At 42.6% G+C, this 20,796-nt stretch overlaps 3 protein-coding genes across 4 annotated transcripts in view; 1 reads left to right on the top strand and 2 right to left on the bottom strand.

Annotated features, from left to right (window-relative positions):
* Window positions 1-2,301, bottom strand: part of nell2a (neural EGFL like 2a) — a 54,327-nt gene extending 52,026 nt beyond the window's left edge. For both annotated transcript variants that reach the window (XM_028958579.1, XM_028958581.1), the window contains exons 1-2: window positions 1,895-2,301; window positions 1,642-1,767 (exon numbers count right to left, since the gene is read on the bottom strand). In XM_028958579.1, coding sequence (XP_028814412.1) covers window positions 1,642-1,767; window positions 1,895-1,946 — 178 coding nt within the window. In that variant the 5' untranslated portion in view covers window positions 1,947-2,301. The remainder of the gene's footprint in view (window positions 1-1,641; window positions 1,768-1,894) is intronic.
* Window positions 2,302-13,859: 11,558 nt separating this feature from the next.
* On the top strand, window positions 13,860-15,857 carry LOC114767081 (prolactin-like). Its single transcript, XM_028958605.1, has 5 exons — window positions 13,860-14,057; window positions 14,134-14,312; window positions 14,496-14,597; window positions 14,928-15,101; window positions 15,375-15,857. The coding sequence occupies exons 1-5, from the start codon at window positions 13,928-13,930 to the stop codon at window positions 15,564-15,566; spliced, it is 777 nt and encodes a 258-aa protein (XP_028814438.1). The 5' UTR covers window positions 13,860-13,927; the 3' UTR covers window positions 15,567-15,857.
* dbx2 (developing brain homeobox 2) lies at window positions 15,757-18,087 on the bottom strand. The gene is made up of 2 exons (XM_028958607.1): window positions 17,732-18,087; window positions 15,757-16,465 (listed from the first exon to the last, which is right to left on the bottom strand). Exons 1-2 carry the CDS (start codon window positions 17,996-17,998, stop codon window positions 16,175-16,177), a joined length of 558 nt encoding a protein of 185 aa, XP_028814440.1. The 5' UTR covers window positions 17,999-18,087; the 3' UTR covers window positions 15,757-16,174.
* Window positions 18,088-20,796: the final 2,709 nt, after the last annotated feature.

Genomic DNA, 20,796 nt, shown 5'->3' with positions numbered 1-20,796 from the left:
GCATGACAGCTTCTAGTCCATCGCATCCTGGCGGATGGCAAGCGCGCCGGAGAGATCCTGGCTTAACAGGGACCTGCCACGAACGCCATGCAGCATTTCCCTGACAATGGCGCGACTCGATCAAACCCTAATATCACGCAGACGAGAGCGATATTGACAGAGCCGCCGGTGGACACCGTGGGGAGTCCGACGATTTTGCTAATCGAAACAGGCAGCAGCAAGTGCCCCGAGGAATTCATTATCGAATTGCGAAAAATTGTGAGGTGCGACAAATAAAATAGGACGCAGAGGAAATACAAATGTGAAGTACACACATTGCCTTCAGAAAATAATCAATAACTGAATTAGCCAGAAACTAACGTGACAGTCAGTAGTCGTAGTTGGCTCGATTAATCGATGCCGATTAATCGATGCCGGAGGGCCTGGCTTTCTATAGGCACTCTTTTTGGGTCTATCTTCACAGCCCAAAAGCAGGTGGAATTGGCAACGCCACGACTGGGAGAGGCTCCAGCCTTGCTGTCATGCCTTAGTCGGTTTTAGGATGGGCGGATGCTATATTTATGGGACATCTTGCCTGCTACAGACTGCGCTAGAGTATTTCAGCGGGGTATTTTCCACCTACATTTGACATTTTGAAAGAACCTCCAGTTTCACTGCACGTTTGTTGCATCTCAACTGGACGCCTGACTTGACGTGACTTGTGTTTGCACATTTTCTTTACACGTTTTTACGAGGAAATACTATTTGTGGTGGTATTTTCAAAGGAGAAGTGTCAATCATGTATATTGCTTGTGAGTTATTTATTTCAAAACGTTTTTTCAACAAATGTATTCTGTCTATTGACAGGCTCCCTTGAGGAAAACAACACTAATGCAACTAAGCGTCGATGAAAATTGTATTATCAAGCCTTCCATCGGTGAGCGGTGCCGTGGGAAAATGGAAAATCTATACGTGACAGGACTATTAAGTAAAAGGGGCATTATTGAAGAAAAAAAGAACACGCACAAAGACTCTTTTTTTTCCCGCCTTTGCCACGGCAGACGCTTGAAGACAACAAGTATTGTCTGTAGACTAATCCAGTTAGTGCAGATGCTTTACGCCGCGGTCTGCATGAGCAGCTCTCCGTCAACTGTAAACCCGGGGTCGAGGGACCGCGTCTTTGCAGCAGCGTGCGTGGCCCCCCGAATCCCCCCCATCCCGCAAGACCGCTCCTGTTGTGCAAGCGTGCTGCACGCCGTGGTTGAAGAACATGGTGCAACAGCTGGTGCATGATGCAACTCCTCTGCCTTCTATCATCTGCTGATGTTTTAATATTTTAACCATAATCTGGCCCGAAGGTCCATTGCGCTGCATATGTATTCATATGCATTTCCTACATATAGAACTTGTAAATAACGTGTCCTTGATGTTCCGTGTTGTCATATTTTACTGTTCTATGGTAGTTATAGAATACTTAAATACTTTTAATATGTAATTACATAAGTTTTAGGAATGTAATCTTTTGGGCTGTTGAGGGCTCCGTAAAGCCTTTTTTCTTGATCTTGTCTACTGTGGTGTGCGTGAAGACATGGACCAGATCCCCCCGTGAAGAACCAGGGGGGATCTATCTAGGACCCAACGAGAAGCACAGCCCTGGTTTACCTTGGAAAAGGAAAGCCCTGGACTCGTCGTGGAAGCCCTGCACCTGAGAGACCCCCTCGAAAGGGTCCTCTCCCAGAGACAATTCGCTGAAAACGTTGATTCGTAAGGAGGGGTCCACCCCAAACCCTAAAACCGCACGAGAAACTGGGGTTAATTGCAATGGAGGCAACAATCGAAACAGCTTCTTCTTTACCCATGTACGGCACAGTCCGTGAACTTGAAACTTTTGCACGACATTTGTGGGAAATCGTACCTGAGGAGACGCCGAGGAACCCGAGCACGAGCGACAGTTGGAGGAATCCCATTTTGAAGGGGAAATTAGTCCATTTTCCGGCTCGCCTCAGGTGACTGGAGTTGCGGTTCCGTATCGCGCCCGTGTCCTACATCCAGGGAAGAAATGTTTTGGTTTTTTTTATATTTATTAAAAAAAAAAAAAAAAAAAAAAGAGCGACCCCCCAGTCGTCTTCCTTTTACTCCATCGCCCCCGCGCCGCTGTAGGAATCCCGCCGTCCGTCCGTCCTCGGCGCAGGTGGGCAGAAGTGTACGGAGGGGAGTCGGCGCCCTGCGGGACCCGCTGTAGACGGCAGCCCGTCCGCCAGCTTCCACGGGCGGGTGGGAGTGAAGCGAAGCGGGCGCCGCCGGTGTTGCGCGGAGTCCGGCGCGACGAGCGCCCCCTGGCGGCCCAGCCGTGATGCTGCTGCGGCCCCCAATTTATCACCGGTTGTGGAGAATTGTGAAGCAGGGGGGCCAAGGTTACTGCTTAATGATGTCGGCTGCCACAAAATGCCACAAAATGCCACAAATGGCACATTTTCGTCATCAAACCGTGTTTTTTTTTCACAACAATATGCATCAAAGAGGAAAGCTGTAAGAGGAAATATTTCGGCCGGCACTGGCGATATTCAATTTCCTTTTTTTGTATGCAAATAAATGGACACAAAGTTAATGTGTATTTCTATTGGAAATATATATATGTCACAAAAAACATCACAAAATTCGAAAGGAATTATTATTAAAACCCAAATGTAACATGGCTTCATCTACTGGTCAAAAGTGGTGATGCAGTTTATGGCAGAAGTGATGGCACTAAATTAAACTGGAATGGATCAAAATGCTCCAAAAATCAAAAAAAAAAAAAAAAAAAAGTTAATTAGAGAACATGTATGATTTGGGAAGGCCGAAATATTTCATGTCAATTTTCAAAGACAAGAAATTGTACACACTGGTCAAAGGTAATTTAGAATTTATTGATCGTTTAATTCATTTTAATAAGCCTGCATGTTACAGAGCCTTGACCAGTTAATAATAACCGTAATATTCAATGTTGTAACATACATGCAAATGTGTGTGTTTGTGTGTTTGTAAGCTCCACCGCATTAGCTTATCAAATAATTTGTGCTCTTCTGTGGGAGTCTTAGGAAGCCACGACCCTGGTTCCAATTCATCGGTGGAGCACTGCATTGTGGGAACACCCAACAGTACACATGGTTTTTCAAGATGCTCTAACCACCACATTGTATATCACATCAAATATAAGTCATTTTACAAGAAATTGAAATATGTGTGTGAAGGTTTGACAAAATATAAAAGCACTGTACAAATAAAACTGGATAAGACTTGTCATATTGTTTCATGAATTAGAGCAGCACATTCATATCTTTCAAAGCAACTCAGAGAAGCAAGTGAGCTACTGCTGAAACTTGCCTGGAGGTAAATCTGGAGCCAGAACCAGCAAGAAAGACATCAGCACAACTTGTGTTAAATTCATAAGGCTCTTGGTGTTCGGGGCTTGTTGGCACAGACGTTTGGGCAAAAAGTCCCAGATGAGGTTTACAAGAGACACACTTTCTCTGCATTCCTTCTGTGCAGCGGTAGCACATTTCGTTTTTTTCAGTTCCAGCCTATTTTACCAGAGCATGTCCTTAAATCTGGACCCTGGACCAACCTGGGAAACGCCGCAAGGCCTTTCCCGGCCACTGTTGCCCCGTTCAATATCTCCCGGTTTGATACAACAATTTAAGAAGCATTTCTTTCCTGCCCTCTCGTCCTGTTCCTCTGCTCTCCAGGGCCCTTTTGTGCCACGTTCATGCACCACACAATGCAATTAAAAATGAATGTAGGACATCCAGTCCTCGGCTGACACAAGTCACTACTATTCCCACTTGACATTGTACGGATCAAAATGTTTTTCTCCACCCCACTGTTGTTTGGACTGGATTTGGCAGCGAATAGAGGAAAAATTGAAATGAATGTTTTCGGAAGGGGATTATTTGCCTTCGACATGGATAATATTTCATGTTTTAGAAACTGCTTAAATAAATAAAGCCATTTTAAAAGCTTTCTCAAGTCAGCGTGAACTCGCAGGGTCCTCGCCTTTTCCGGCACTGCAAAAATTCCAGTCCATCGCTACTCTCTTCTGAAAGATATGTTTTTCCCAATTAGCATGCTCCAAACCCGGTCTGCGTGAATGCGCGCCCACAAATAAAAGGCGTAAAATAGTGCCGGATCGTTTTTTTGACCGTGCGCCGCATCAAAACAAGGCCACTGCCAACTGGATATTAAGAGGATCTTTCTGTAGCCGCCCGTGCTGATGCCAGGCCAGTGAAACAACACGACCTGACTAAGCTTCGGATCCCATGGAGGAGGATTGTTCGGCCCCTTGGCCCGTCTGGCAGCCGAGCAATAAAAGAGGGCCTTATCTCGGAGCCAGCCTCCCTTTTCTGGGTTGGGTGGGGGGGCCATCAGCGGGCCGAACGCACACACATTCCTACGTTTGGTCCGAAAACTCGGATTTAAACCCTGGTACTGGTTACTTTGTAAAACATATGGCAGAGCTGGGAGGGTTTGAAGTGAAGCTTCAGCATGGGCAAACATGACAGATGAAACTGGCCCAGACAATCCGAAGATGGGAGGATTTACAATTTGCATCTCATCTGAGCAGCAGCAAAAAGTTCATCAGAGTTTTTGGATCCCGCCCGCAAAGCTCTTTTAGCATCCAGATTAAAATGAACAACTGGGTGGTCATGGTGGGCTCACATGGGCTTTCCTTCGCATCGTTTACTAGAAATGTCCAGATGAAGTCTTCCAGATGAAGAACTTTCCTGTAATCTCGGAGTGATCTTACAAATTCATAATTAAGAGCTTGCTGTTGGGTCTGTCTGATCACTGGAAACCATTTGAAATCTACAAGTGCATCTGAAACATATCAGATATTTTTACATTGTGCATCCTTAAACTTCAAGTACTTTCAGATTTCTGGATTTTTATGAGCTATAAGCTATAATGGATGACGAAGATGTGTCCTATTAGGGGTGTGTATTGGCAAGGATTTCACGATACACAGGTCACGATACGGTTATATCATGATATATTGAAATGCTCAACATATTGCAATATCCTTCAGTTCGGTCTGTCCTGTTTTGCAATTTCAGTAAAAGTAAACAGTAATGTACCCAGCTGTACAGCGCCATCTACAGGAGTGGAGGTTGTAGTCGCAAGCTGACTCTCATCTCTGCTGAACTCACAATAGAAAACGTTCGACAGCACCACCTGGTGGACTAAAATTGTACACAAAAATATTGATATTTGATGTCCCTGTATCGATACAACTTCACCATGTAAAATATTGCAATATATTGCTTTGTCGATATTTTCTAACACCCCTATCTCCTATGAACTTTTTTATGAAACACTAACAATTGCATGGAAGTACAACCTGTGAAGAAAAGGGCTTTTAAAGCCTTATTTGTCCTAAATGTTTAATCAGACTTGGCTGAGGATTCTTTACATGCAGTTTTTATGTCCCAGTGGTCGTTTAAAGTGCGGTTATGACTTTCCCCTCACTCACATCAGGCTGTTTTAAAGCCCAAATTAAGCGCCTGGGGGCATTACCAAGTCGACTTGCCCATATGGACTTAGGAGAAGCTGAATCAGGTGTGCCTGCCAGGACGATACACTTGGTATACAACCTTCACAAGCCTATACAAGTCTTCATTTCCAAAAGAGAGAAACAGCACAAGGGCACATAGTGGCAGATGTGGCCTCAGACCTACAAGGTTGTAGGTCCGAATCTGGGCTCCGGTTATATGTGTGTGTGTGGAGTTTGCATGCCCTCCGCGCTCTTCAGATCTTCGGTTCTTTTGGTTTCCTCCGGCCATCCAAAGGCATGCGCACTAGACAAAGTGGTGACTGTAGGTTAGCCGTAGGTGTGGACTCAGATCTGGAGTAAACAGTTATTGATAGATAGTGAGTGATAAAGAAAAAGAAAAGATCATCTATGAGTCAACCAAGACGAAGCAATTCTTCCATGGTATCTTTTTTTGGTCTTGAAACATGAAAGGCAGAATACTTCTGGGTGTTTCTGAAAGAATGTGAAGAAGACCTGAATAAGAAAGCAGTTCAGCATGATCCCTTTGGCACCAGACTTGGTATCCAACTGTGTGGGTAAAATAAAGAGCAGCTCAGTCTGCGGTGTGTGTGTGTGTGTGTTTCAGGGTGGCCCATCTGCTGCCGGAGACCGCCTCCAACTCTAAATTCATTATTAATACTGTGTTTCATCTGGGCCGGTGCTCGTGAAATGGAATTACGCTGCATTGGCCACAAGTTGTCATTACCTAAAGTGCCATCAGGAAAATACAATCAGTTAAACATATGCTCAGCCCGAGCGAGCGCAGCACAATTTGGCCGGCCACCTCCATGAGCAGGACTCCCCGGTGTGGAGGACAGGAGCTGCTATCCGACACGCACGGGCAGGCAGAACAATTCACTCTGATCGTAACCCAACCACAGAGTGCTAATGGGCCACGGTCACTTCAATCACCACTTCCAGCCGTAAAGGACGCAATGAGAAGTTAATGCTAATGGGATATGGACGGGAGACGTTTGCCGAGAAAATCTGGGATTTTTTGGGGACGATTACCATGCTCTTGGCTGAGACTGACCAGCATCTTCAATGTGCACACACATAAACGCAATATCCTGCAGAGAAGCACAAGGCAGGAAAAACACAAGCAGACGCTGAAGAGAGGTGCGAGAGAAGATTCAGCATTTTCAAATTTCATTCCATATCAGTAGATAATTCATTCATCTAGTAGTTTTTTTCAGTAAAACTAATTATATAACGTTGTAAAAACAGAAAAAATTAATGCAAAAGAAGTATCTGGAACACGAGACTGACATCTAGTGGTAAAGGACTCTTCTTCTTCTTCAATATGAATATTTTGTCTAATGTCCTCTGCATATAAATCAAGACAAAGGATCCTTTAGATCTTTTTATATTTTTCAAACCATGGACTGATTTTCTTGCAAAGCGCTTCTGCGTGAAACGTGCTACAGAATAAATGGACTTTATTTGTGGGAAATATATATTAATAATAGAACACTGACTCTCGTCATGCAAACTGGTTCTTCTTATTCACTGCTTACAGGAGCAGTTCATGTGTCTCTGAGTCTTTCATTTACATTTTCATTTCATCAACAGGTTGCTGTAAAATGAAAAACAAGTTTATGAAGTAAAAGACAACATTGCACTGATTTAGGTTTGACTCCCTCTGCTGGTAGACAAAACTCTATGATTCAAGTTTATTTTCATTTCTTCTATATTAGATATCATCATATGATATCTAACATTTTATAAAACATGTAACTGTAAATTGTATGCAAGGTATGAATGTATGTAAACCATTTGTATTGCCACAGTAGTGAGTATTAATATGTCGACCATGCATTTAAAAGACCAGCTGTGTCCAACAGGGACTTGATGTTCTGGTAGGGTTCATTATACATTGCATGGCGTGCAGATATGGATTCATCCATCCCACAAATCCAGGCCCTGGAGTGAGACACAGAGAGATGGATAATGAGACAAGGAGAGCCATCCTGCTCCCCTACCAAAACAAGACAGATGGGCCAGCCTCAGACAGGCTGGACAAAAGTTCACAAGGTCAACAGCCAATAGTCTGACACAATGGAGCATGAGTGTTATTTTTCAAACGAGACTGAAAAGTACTACAGTACTGTTTAGGGAGAGGGATACAACAAAAGAAAGAGAAGCACACACCAAAATGACAAAGAATTCATGAAAATGAAGGATAACAGATTTGGCAGAACCCTATGGTTAAAACGGTCACTTTATGCTTTGATACAATTCGGACGGCTGCCACACAAAACCTGCTGGCTTACAGAGCGCGGTGTCCAATGCAAACCATTGCCATTTTCAATCTTCCAGGCTGTTCCAGACCAACAATCCCAATAAGGTGTGGGAGGAGTCAATAATTGAACGGACCACCTACAATCCTGCATGGAACACACAAAGACAGAGACCACCAAAAACCAACATACTAGGTTGATTAACCCCCCCCCCCAATCTAAAAGGCCTGTGACAGTGTGTCCACTAAAACATTGTCCCCAACCCGTTTATATTGAATTTCCAATAGTGCTGCACGATTAATCTAATCGCAATCATTCTCTCATTCTCGCAAAGATTGCGAGCTGACTGAAGTCTCACTTCAGTCGGATGTGACGTGTTTTTCACATGACTTTCGATTTGGAGACATATGGTTAGACGTACGTCAACGTCGCCGCCATATTGCGATAGGCTCTGCTGTGGCGTGAAGCATATACATGTCTATGGAGAGAAGTGCATAAAAATGCCTCACTCTTGTGCTGCTTGGGGCTGTACAAACCGCTGTACGCTCCAAACCAGATCCCGAGGGATTACATTTCATAGGTAAGGCTGGACAATTGTTTTGAATATATTTGGCCATTATAAAATCCCGTTTTATAAGTCTTAACCTTAGCTAAACTAGGCTCAGCTAGTGAAGTTATGCATTCATGTGTTCAAGTCAGCCTCCAAACAACGTTTTGGCTAAACGTAGGCATTAACTATTTAGACTGTTCTTAGCTGTTTAGTTAACTTTTCTCAAACTTTGAAGGTTTCCTAAAGAAATTCACCTCACTTTATAAATCTTAACCTTAGCTAAGCTAGCAAAGCTATGCATCCCTGTGTTCAAGTCAGCCTCCAAACAACGTTTTGGTTAAACGTAAGAACTATAATACGGGATTTTATAATGGCTAAATATAATCAAAACAGTTGTTTAGCCTTACCAGGGATTGTCGTTCGACAGTAATGTAAAAGACTTTTTTTGTGATTTATTAAATTTTGTAGAATATTGTATTTTGAAAGCACTGGGCATTTCAAGTTGTTATAAGTAGTTTGTATGTTTCACTTTGAAATTAAATATCTCACTATTAGTAAGCAAGTGTAAGGGCTTTATCATATCGCAATCGCATATCGCAATATTAATAATCGCAATATGTCGCAATATTAATAATCGCAATATGTCTTTTTCCCCCAAATCGTGCAGCCCTAATTTCCAAGTTAGAACGCTGAAACACCGATGACCAGCACATAATATGGCTTTTCGATCGCAATGAGCTTTCGTTGCCTCATGGGTAGAGTCCAAGGAAGCTCGAGCTGCACCGCACACTCGATGAAGACGTTCGCGAAAAGAACCCATGATAATCTAGAATGTCAGTTTCTTTACAAAGCTGCTCGGGAACCCATAAATCTTTAAGCAGCTTGAGGGTGCCACGCACAGCGTACCCGAAAACCAGGTCAGCTGGGCTGAATCCAGTAATGCAAATAATTCCCACTTCATCCCACTCTTTTGCAGTAAGTGCGGAACATTGATTTTAAGGCTTGATGTAACCGTTCCAATGACCCTTGCGATTGAGGATGACAGGCACTTGACAGCGTGCATTTAATCCTCAGTTGTACCAGCACCTGCTTGAAAAGGTGGGAAAACGTGTGACACTACTCAAAATTTTTCACGCAACGGGTCCGAGGCAGGCATGAAAGTATCACAAAAACTTGTTTCGAGCTATTGTGCACTATTGTGCTCATGTGACCATGCACACAGGGAAAAAAAAAGGAAATAAGTCCAGAACAATGGTGTCTCGTACGCTCCGCACTGGAATTGCAGTGCTACGGCCAGCAAAAAGAGAAGTTGTTCCACACAAAGCAAAGGGGTCGTAAAAAGCATTTAATTTAGACAGCTTGCCAACCAGTTCAGGTGAAGATCTTGATGGTGTTTTGGCCAATTGGAGACGAGATGACCGGCCTCCTGAAGAAAAAAAAGAGAAAAAAAAAACAGGCACGAACTTCACTGGACGAAGGTCTTAAATGAAGATTTGTTCTTTTCTAATATTTTTATACAAATATATTTTCCATGAAGAGGAGGAAAAGTTGGTGAAAATTCATGTGAACAGGCGGTAAGGTTAACAGAAGTGTTTTTTTTTTCTCTGGCAAACTCCACGTAGGTACGCTGGTGAGTTAAATTTAGTTAAATTTACTCCAAAACATTCACTTCAGTAATTTTTTTTTTTTAAATGTACTTCGAAGAGTTGGTTTACAACACCATACTTTTTACTTTTACTTGAGTACATTTGTAAATGGAAAACTCTACTCTCACTTCGCTACATTGGGCTACACTCCACCTTTTACTTTTTAAAAACCATTTCTATGTTTTTTGCCAAACAGATGCCGACAGTAGCTCTAACATGGTTCACCATTCAGACGTAGCAACAATAATTACATGACACCGTTTCGCCAATCAAACGTAGCCATGCAGTCACATGACCACACACAAAGCAAGGTGGAATAGCGCAGACAGAGAATGACAAATCACTATACAATTTCTGTAGAAGAAGGAATCAGCATTATTGTTTATTTAATATATCACATATAATTAGTATATATACAAACGTAGATTGTACTCTCAGATTTTATTTATATAATTGACAAGAATACTTCTCAACATCTTTTCAGAGAACGGAGACACCAGTCTGACCTACATCAATACCAGGGGTTTGGGATACAGACGGAGAAGTCAATGGTGTGGATTTTGAAGCTAATTCAATCTCGAGGCGTATTCATTCCAGCTCTCTCTCCTGGTGGCTTCTCTTAAATTGGTGTTCTCGTTCACATTCCTCACTCTTCCATTTTTTAAAGATGACAGTGGGAGGAGTCACTAATGACTGGAACACCTACGATCATGCATGGAAGAAGAGAACTACACCACCACACCACAATGGAACATCACATTACAAATACATGATACATGATACAAATACATAAAACGATATATACATATTTCTACGTTTGTCTTTGCTTATATAACACATTAGGAGGTTGTTCCCCAAAGTTCTGTCCCACCCACTCACTCACTGGTGCATTCACAGGCAGCCACCACTCTCTACTAGATACTAGGGATGTAAAAAAAAACGGACTCTTGGATATTATTCAGAGATTGCAGCGGTCCAACCCTCCTCTGGCTACCTGGAGGACTCCTTGTTTACATGAGAGACACACCAAGCTTGCTAGAAAATGTAAAGAGCAAGGGCAGTGTCTGGAAGTATTTTGGTCCGGGTCGAGCTCAAGCTTAATTGTTTCATTTTAGTCAGACTTGAGTCAAGCTCGTGCAGTAAAAGATCGGTCAGCAAACACGAACATCCGGTCTATAAAACCTATCCTTTCCGTTTGATTTGCTGCTTGTAAATTTGTTTTGGTAACTGGTAATTATTACATGTAAATTTTTCTATTAAATATTACCACGTCAGAAATTATGCTGAGAAGGTGGAACGGAGTTTGGTGCTTGTAGTGTGTAAAGAAAGCTGGGCTTTACTCTTCTTGTCAGATCGGATTCTTTTCAGGCCCAATTACAGCTCTAATTGCTCAACATATACTTTTCACTTCTGCGGCATGAGAAGCGAGGAGGGATTTTTAAATGGATTTCATTTATAAGTTTATTTATTTATTCATGCATTTTTGTTTATTCATTCGTTTGTCAATTTATTTATTTATTGCTTCATTTCTTTATGTAGTATATTCTGACTTGTTCTGACTTTTTAAATATTCTTAAAATAGTCTTTATTTATTACAGTGACAAAAACATTTATTTCTCATACAGCTCATAATCACATACAGTATGTCTCAGTGGGCTTTGACTGGTCCTACAGTTGACACCCCCCTCACTTGACCCTTTCTCTACACAAGGAACTCCACTAAAGAAAAAAATCTAGGAGAAAGAAAAAAAGAAATGAAGAAACCTTGGGAAGGTGTGATACGGAGAGGGGCGCCCTTCCAGGGTAGAGCTAGCCGACAATTGGTGTCGGTGCCAACCCGGTGGTGAGTATCATGAGTATCGAGTACCATCCTTAGAATCGGCATTAAGTTTGAAATTTCCGTATCGTGCAGCGGCAGCTTCTCTGGGTTCACACTGTTCTTTGGAATTTTAAGAGAAATTTTCATTTTGAAATATCATCTCCGCATTTCATCGATCATCAGTGGATCACAAATAATTCAGAACACAAATTTACAGAGCGACCATTTGTCTTTCACGGTATTATGTGAGCTGTTTTTCAACGACTTGATGACTTGAATGTTTTACTGATGGTATGGAATAGAAAGACTTTTTATCTTGGAATCAAATGTGGTTTTCCTGCACACAGTGTGATTAGAGAGGACCCCAGAAGTGCACAGTGTGTACTCAACATGAAATAATGCTCCGCGTCCAGAATAAATATTTTTTGTGACATTTATTTTTGCTCTCTGAGGAGCAGTTAATTATAGTCCTTACGTCTGTGCTTTAATGACGGAGAAGGAATTTTACGGTGCAGTGGCAGAAAATGTGATGGTTTCTAGTAGAAGCCAAATGCTTACTTCATCCATCTAAACAGCAAAACAGCAAAATCAATTATTAATGAATGTAGGCAAATGCTAAGGACTCAAACAAAGGAAGAAAGAAGGGTTTTTCTTAGAACCTTTTTGTATTAATATGGCTTATTAAGAAAACAACAAGACCACATATATTCTAAAAAATTACATTTTGTTGCAAGAAAGCAGAGTGAAAACGCTGTTCAAGCCTTGATGCCGCTGTTTTTTACGTCGCTTAGAGGTAAAACACTGTTCAACGTCATTAATCCCATTGAGGAGAACTCAGATAGTCCACTGCAGCAGAGACGTTTTGACTGTAGCCATGTGAGTAGGCTACAATCAGAGTGCAGCGCACACACCGGCAGTCAAGTAAACTCAAAACCTGACTGCTTTGGAAGTAAATCTGACACATACCATCCACACCATGCATGTTGTTTTGTGATAGCAGAATATATTAATGCAAAACAACAATAAAAAGGGTACACTGATGGGGTCCCAACATGTGCACTGTCGTCAGATCAAAAAATATGTCTGATAAATGATAAAATTCCCCATCGCCCCTGTTTGGTTTTTATAACTCGACTTCTGGCCATTAGCAACCATTTTCCAATGCATTCCGAAAGAGGAGGGACATCTGCTGATTTTAGGGTGCCTAGTGTCATGCAGAATGTGCCCTTTTAAGGCTTTAATGTAAATATCATGCTTTTTATGAAAATCTGCTTTCTGTTGGTTTTCTGTTCCTTTTCTCATGTTCATAAAGTTCTATTGAGTAGCTGTTTTGACCTGACGAAGTTCATAGTTCTATAAATTCTATGCTTTTGGTGGTAAGAGAAGCGAAGATGATAACAGTGAACAGGCATAACTTTGTCAATTTTTGCCATGGCAACGCAGAGCTGGGTCGAGTTAACGTTGTACATTAAAAAAAATAATTGTTTGTGTACAAATTAAACATGAAACAAAAAATGCTGCAAAGCCCACCCATAAAAAGAAAAGAAAAACAATTTCATAAAGAAAACTATTTAACATGTATGTAAACCAGGGTGTGTCTATCACCCAACTATCGACTCACACATTCAAGAGGGCAAACCGTTGAGCCCAAAAGAAGAGAAAGAAATGGACCATATAACAGACCATAAAGAGACTAGAAGGTACTATTTTATCCCAAGCATGACCATAGTGGAGCAACGGGTGTTTTAATTTTTTATTTAAATTATCAAACTTGAGCCTTTCCGATTCTATGAAACGTCCAGAATTTGGTGTCATCGTGACTGACCTCATTCCTCTTCATGAGGACAACCATTTTTTTTACCTGAGTTCAGGCCCTCTGCAGACACCTGGACTCTTAAGCTGGTGCCCCGCGTTGCATAATGGACCCGAAGTTGGCAGCAGCCGGCCTGGTGGAGCCGAAGCCGCATAATTAATGCAGAACTCCATCGGTGTCTTATTCGAGTCCGTGGGGGTAAATTTCATCCTTCCCCTGCAGATCCCCTTTACTTCCGCCTGAGCCACGCTTCTGTGCCCTGCCGTGGGCTAAGACAGTGGCCAAGGGACCAAGGATGATGACGAAAGGAGATGCGCACACGCTTCACCCGCCCGTGTGCCCATTTAATAGAGCCAGTCAGCGGCAACCATGGAGAGAGTTCAGTGGCTGCAAAGTGGAGCAGACCGGCCGGAGGAGAAGCCATGAAGCAAGGTGTCCCAGGTCCTGGACGTAGAACTGAAGAAGAACCTGGGCTGGTGAGATGTTTTCTTCACGTGACTGATGTGTTTCTCTGCAGTGCGGCTGCTGTTCTTGGCCTTGCTGTCCGTGCCTGTGGAGGTCAGGGTGGGTGCTGCATCCATCTGTGCCCATGAGCTCACCAACTGCCATGCCCTGTCCTTGGCAGAGCTCTTTGACCGGGTCATCCAGCACTCAGCAAGGATGCATGGGCTGTCCAACCAGCTCCACACTGAGTTTGTGAGTTTTTTGTTTCTTCTTCTCTCTATATATCTCTATTTCTTTATGCCTGATGGACCATCTGTAGCTGCAGGTTTAAGTCCCATTTACTACTGCTGTTCTGTACTACTACCTTACAGTAAGATCCTTAACCCCAGGAGTTGCTCCAGCTAAACGTAACTCTTCTTCTATTACTTTTTGTAGGAGCATTTCTACCCTGCCAGCAAAAATCTGATCGGCAGCAGAAAATGCCACACATCCTACATCCTAACACCTAATGGCAAGGAGAATGCACAAAGGCTAGCAGTGTGTGACATCCGACTCATTTTTCCTCCCCATGCCTGTGTGCCTGTCCTGGTTTTGCATGATTCTGTGCAATCAAGCGATGCTGCAGATGCACAACGTCCAGTGGCCAATTCTTATGAGATGCCTGAATGTATTTATTTTTGTTCATTTAAAGAAATTCTGATTGCAGCTTATTATAATTATGGAACTTAGAACATGGATATTACTAATCACTTTAGTGAAAAACGTGTTAAACTGTGTATTTGGTGTGTGTTTGGCATTTTAAATGTTGTATGAATGGGTAAAAGTGCATGAACTGGAGACTTACTTGCTGTTTTTGCCCCTGAGAAGAAGGAGGAGTTAACTGAAGTGATCCTGAGGCTCCTGATGGCCTGGGGAGAGCCGCTGTCCTACCTGCACGAGAGCATGTCCCGCCTGCAGGACACCTACGGCAGCAGCAAAGCCCTGGAGATGAGCGGCATGGTGTACGAGCTGACACGGGGCGTGCAGAAGGTGGCTGAAAAGGTGCAGGTCCTGTTGAGCATTTAACACTCCAGTCTTGCAATTCTGTCAGCAAGTGCTGTACATCTGAGTTCAAGTGGAATTTGGTGACAAAATTGCGCCACTGAATGTCCCATCTCCTGACTTAAGAGAAATCGTCTGGAACAGGGTCAATTTCTGCACTTAAAAATCATTCAGCATGAAATGATTTTTAAAACATGGCTTTAAAAAGCGTGAGTCACCAATATTCCCTCATGTTTGCTACGCCTTTTTTTTCCCATGATTCCACTGTCCCAGATGCACCTCTTGGGCATGATGAGTAACTCTGTGAGCAGCATGTCCTCTTCTGAGATGCTGGACCAGACTGCGTCCAGATTTCTTCCCCTGAACGACCACGACCTCCTGTACTGCTTCAGGCGAGATGCTGACAAGGTCCGGAGCTATCTGAAGATCCTCAAGTGCACCATCGTTTCTGAGCAGGGCTGCTAGACGTCTCTGGCCCCAGATCTCAACAGCCCCATTTAATTTATGTATTTATCAACTAATTTATTTATTCTGCAGAAAACATTGCACACTTGATGTCCAGAACACATGGACAATAGTTGCTGATGATGATTGATTCAATGGTGCTTTCTTTAAATAAAAAAAAGTTCATATAGTTGTTTTCAAAATTGAGGTTTTATTAGAATATTTAAGGCTGGGCGCATGTCTGTGAAAAAAAATGTAATTTACAATATGTACATTTAAAGTTTTTTGGGGAATAAAACTGGTGCAGATTCATCACTGTTGTGCAGTGATTTCTTGTGTGTGTCCTTGGTTTTCTTTTTTTTTCTTGCTGTGACGTGATTCAGATATACAGGAGAGATTAAAACGTTCGATATAATTCGAATAAAGACTACATTAGGAAAATCTTAAGAGTGAACAGAAACTACTTATCGTATCGTTTTACATATTTCATCACATATGAGAAAATCAGAGACAGAAACCAGTCCCACAATTTCTTTTTTTTCACTGGTTTGTCTGTTCTATATCTGTGTCTACAGGGAGGCTGGTCTCTGTTTCTGCATGTAACTAAGGTTCATTGTATTTCTGGAGTCTCATCTGTCCTGCCTGGGGGGACACTGTGTGGCCGTCGGGGAGCCCAGCTCTGTGGGTGGTGTGCTGGAGGAGCCCCCTGATGCAGCTACGAGGTCCTTTGGTGGTGGAGCTCTGTTTGAAGCACTCATGTCTTCTGGCTTCCACAGTCCCTGCAGCTCCTCCTGATTGGTCTCCTCGCTCCTCACTGTGCCCCTCAGGAAGAGCTCCTCCATGGACGATCCCACATACAAGGTTTCCTTCTCCTTGGAGTTCCTCCACTTCATCCTCCGGTTCTGGAACCATATCTTCACCTGAATTCACACAGTTATTGAGTCAATAATCTCCACTGCCACAAGGACATGGTGTTCAGAGACAATGCCATGATTTATTCATTCAGTTTTGTCTACTGGAAAGATGCCTGGAACTTTTCAGTAAAACGATATGGCAGCCTGCAAAACCGCATGAACTCTCTCTGCAGAGGCGAAGCCAAACACTTCTACCTGAATGCACTTTTTAAATTAAAAATCAAACCAACAGAGATCAGAAAACCATTTCATCAAAAGGCATAAAGAAAAAGCTGAACAGAGAGGGACATGGCACATAGGCACATTTTGAGATAGAACTGTACGCCTTTAAAAGAGTCATATGGTACTGATGATTGAGCAGCATGTTATCGACATATGTTATCAGCATGTTAACCACATATCACCTGTCGTTAAGACACTCACGTATTAAAATTAGTTGAAATTTAGATGCAACAAGTGCACACTGTATTTTATTCAGGTTGTGAAGTCTGGAAAAAGTCTACAAGGGGGGGGGGGCGATATAAAATCAATAGCTGTAACATCAATAGCTATGGTTGCTCATGGTGGCATTTGCCCCAAATTATTCTGCATTAAAAATCATCTTGGAACTCTTATCTCCAATACAGAAAAAAGAGACAATGGTACCAAAAATTGTATTTACTACTCTGTGATGTTGTACATGTTTTAACACAACGTCCCCATTTTATGCCAAAGTGTCAGGTTACACAGTAAATGATACAAATGTAGCTGATCTGTTTTAATTTGTTTCGTGTTGCATTGATGAATCTCAGTCATCGTATTACAGCGTAAGAGATCCTGTTCCGTTAAGAATGTTTGAAGACTGAAACCTCAGGTGTGAAAGTTGATTTTGAACATAACATTGAACGTATGCTTGTGCTTGAAAATTGATCGAAGGTCACAATTCACTCAAGTTTTTGCGACTCACGGTGTTTGTTGTTAACTTTACTCCATTCATGTGAAAATACATCCATGTTTCCAAATATTAATACAATAGTAATACATTTAATGGTCAGCTTTGATATTCCAGATCAGTGATAATTCAGTGATCTTTTTCTGCCAACAGGTCCACATATGTATTATGAATATATATTGATATTATTTTCTGTTTTGCAAAGTCTAAAGGAAATTGTTAATCATCCTCTTAATATATCACTCAGGTGTGGCACTGTGAGTGCCACTTCTCAAATGATGGCATCTGCCTGGGTGAGATTTGGAGCACTGGTGTGCCAGAATGCATTTGGTTCTGCGTACCTGGGACTCCTTCAGGCAGAGGTCAGCCGCCAGCTTGTTCCTGTCAATTTTGCTGATGTACTTCTGTCTCCGGAAGGTTCTCTCCAGCTCTTTTCGCTGCTCCTCTGAGAACACGGCTCTCCTCAGGATCCCTCTGCGGGACTTGGGGCTGTGGTCTGTGCTCCAAAGTGCAAGTCCCGCGTCCTCTGCAAACGAAATGAGACAAAAGTCAGTATCCCCCTGGGCAACAACAACTGAGAAGGGAATAAATACAGTGCCGGATTCCATGGTATTTGCTTTGTGTGGGTCTGTGTGCTCTGAACTGAACTAAAAGGGTGACTGTTCTGTGTGCATGAAATGTCCCCTCAGTTTGTAAAATTCTTTCTGCGGTTAAAATAATGTCACACAACTGATACCCCTCCTGCCCCTTAGGTTTGCTTTGTTTTTGTTTTCATTTAATTGATTTATACATAAAAAAAATTCTATTGTGTAACGCTTCCCAGAAGGCTCGAAGACTTCAGTTCTAAGAAGCGTTTGGTAGAGAACCAATTTTCTAACAACTGAAAAAAATTATAATTCACTCAACATTATGACCAAAGTTACTGTGAGCATAATTTGAACTTTGCATAAACAATATGCATTGTGAGCATAATCACTGTGATTATGTTTTATGTGACCTGAGGCACTTTCCCACAGTTCTTTCTTTAATTTTTAAATATGCATTATATCAAGCTTTTTAGTCTAAAGAAATAATTGTGAATAATCACATTACATTTTTTTGGAATAATATGTGTTTAATTCGTAAAAAATTTGTAATTGATTCACAGCCCTATATATTGTACGTATTAATGAGCTGAGAAGATAAAGCGTAGTGAAAAAGGAACTGTGGAATAAAAAAAATACATTAGATCTATACATTTTAAATTTGACTAGAATTTGGAATAGAATTTAGGGTTTGAGAGAATCAGATGAAATCAAATCAGAACTGTTCCCATTATTGCTGTGGGGCATTTCGAGCGTTCTTTAAATAGCGGCCAGAGTGAAATGTGGCATTTGGAATGTGGAGGAGGGAATGCCCGCCCTTTCCGGCTGGGCTTTTTAGCAGCAATCCCACGGTGCTTCACTCACAGGTGCATGCGCAACAAAAGTCAAGAGGGCCCACTTCCCCGCCCGGCCCACGGAGCATTGCCTTTTTAATCTGTCCGACAAATCTGTGCAGAGACCACCTTCGTGGAGCGAGTAAGGCGGTTAGTCACGCTTCCCAGTCAACCATTCAATGTCTATGGCTTCCACTTAAACGGACGATTAACAGGTCTCTCCCGAGCCTTGCCCGTTCGTGGCCCCCCAATACCCCGTGCCCCCCCCCCCAAAAAAAAGAAAAAAAAGAATGATGATTCGGAAAAATTGCCCATCTCAGCTTTGTGCCTCTTTCCAACTGAAAGTGTAGATTTGTGTGCATGGAAAGATGAGGTACAATTAGTCTATAAAAGTCACTCGCATTGAGGGCTTTATGTCCCACTCAATGGCCCCTCAGTAATGGACTGCAGCGGAGTGAAGGACAGCAGAAAAGAAGGAGGCCGAGAATCTTTGTTTTCCGGACACATAAAGGGGACCCCAAGGGCCAATCCTGGCACTGCCCCCTTTGGACCGAAGGAATGTGGGTTTTCTGGAGTTCATTGCTGCGGTGAAAAATTGCTGCGGGGTCGCGTGTGGACGGCCCCGGTGAAAGCGACGATTGGTCACGGGGCAGCCGGCCATTGTCCCCGTCCGGGACTCTGTGGGAAAGTGTCAGCCGAGTAAAAAGTGCTCAGCGGATTCGAGGGCCCTCCTGCAAACCCGCTTTTGTTGCCTGACTTGTCAAGGACCAGAGAAGTTAGTAGCCCTATCTGACAGCCTGACAGATGTCATAAGAAGCCAAAACTGGAAACATCCTGGAGTTCATTCCAAACAAAAATCTCTATTGGCCCAAACCGATCAGTTTTTTCTCAAAATGTGACTGAAAAATTGTGTCGTGTTACATTTGTGGTCTAGAAAAACCATAAATATTGGTAGACGGCACCAAGTATGATATTTTGTAGTCTTGTAAAGAGGGGGCGGGGGCAATTTGAAACCCGTTGTGGCAAAATAACTCTGAACACCTGCCCATCAGATGCCACAAACACTTTTCCAACACAGAACCCTTAAAAAAAGGGGACCGAATTTCAGTGCATCTATTGTCAATTGCAAACTACCCTTGCAGAAAGCAGTAGGTGGGGGCCTCATTGTGAGTGTATGTGTGTGTGTGTGTGTGTGTGTGTGTGTGTGTGTGTGTGTGTTGTGGGTGGTTCACTCCAGCTATAAAAGCCTCCTTTTGCTCTGTTTTAAATGAGCATGAACAGTCATGAATAGGGCCGCAGTGGATTTAGTGGAGAATTAGCTCTTTGGTATTGCATCTGTAATTAGCCGTTCAGAGCACACAGGACCCCGCTGCTTGGGCATAAGAGGGAAGTGAAGCATCTCTGATGCAGCATAAAAACGCACTGGAGAAAACAGCCGGGGAGGCCAGCGGGGGGCTGGACCCACCGCAGCACGTCCGGAGCGGCGGCATCCCCCTCAGATAGAGACCACTCATCAAGGCTAGAGTTTGGGGCACAGAGAGAGAGAGAGAGAGAGAGAGAGAGAGAACAAATGGGATGAACAGTTCCACATCCACATGCTTCATGTTTAATGTAAATGGCGTGGAAGCTTCTGTCAGCCACACTGAACAAACAAATGTAATTAGTTTAATTTGACTCATTTAACGCAGACTGCGTTTGCTTTAAAGGTTAATTAGATACTTTGCAGCAGTGTTTATTTTTTAATTGTAAAGGCAGTGATACAACTACAAGTTGTATCACCAGAAGGTCGCTGGTTTGAATCTCGAGCCGCCACTGAGGTGCCACTGAGGAAAGTGCCGTCCCCACACTCATCAGTTCACTTTCACTTCACTTTCACTATAAATCCAGAGGAACTCCGTGAGTAATTCATATAAATAAAGAAATTCTATGCATTTTGTTGTATTTATATATGCAATATATGTTTATACATATTTATCATATATTACATAT

Source organism: Denticeps clupeoides, chromosome 17 (genome assembly GCF_900700375.1).
Source record: "Denticeps clupeoides chromosome 17, fDenClu1.1, whole genome shotgun sequence".
In the NCBI taxonomy this organism is placed as follows: domain Eukaryota; kingdom Metazoa; phylum Chordata; class Actinopteri; order Clupeiformes; family Denticipitidae; genus Denticeps; species Denticeps clupeoides.
This window is presented reverse-complemented; position numbering and strand designations above follow the sequence as displayed.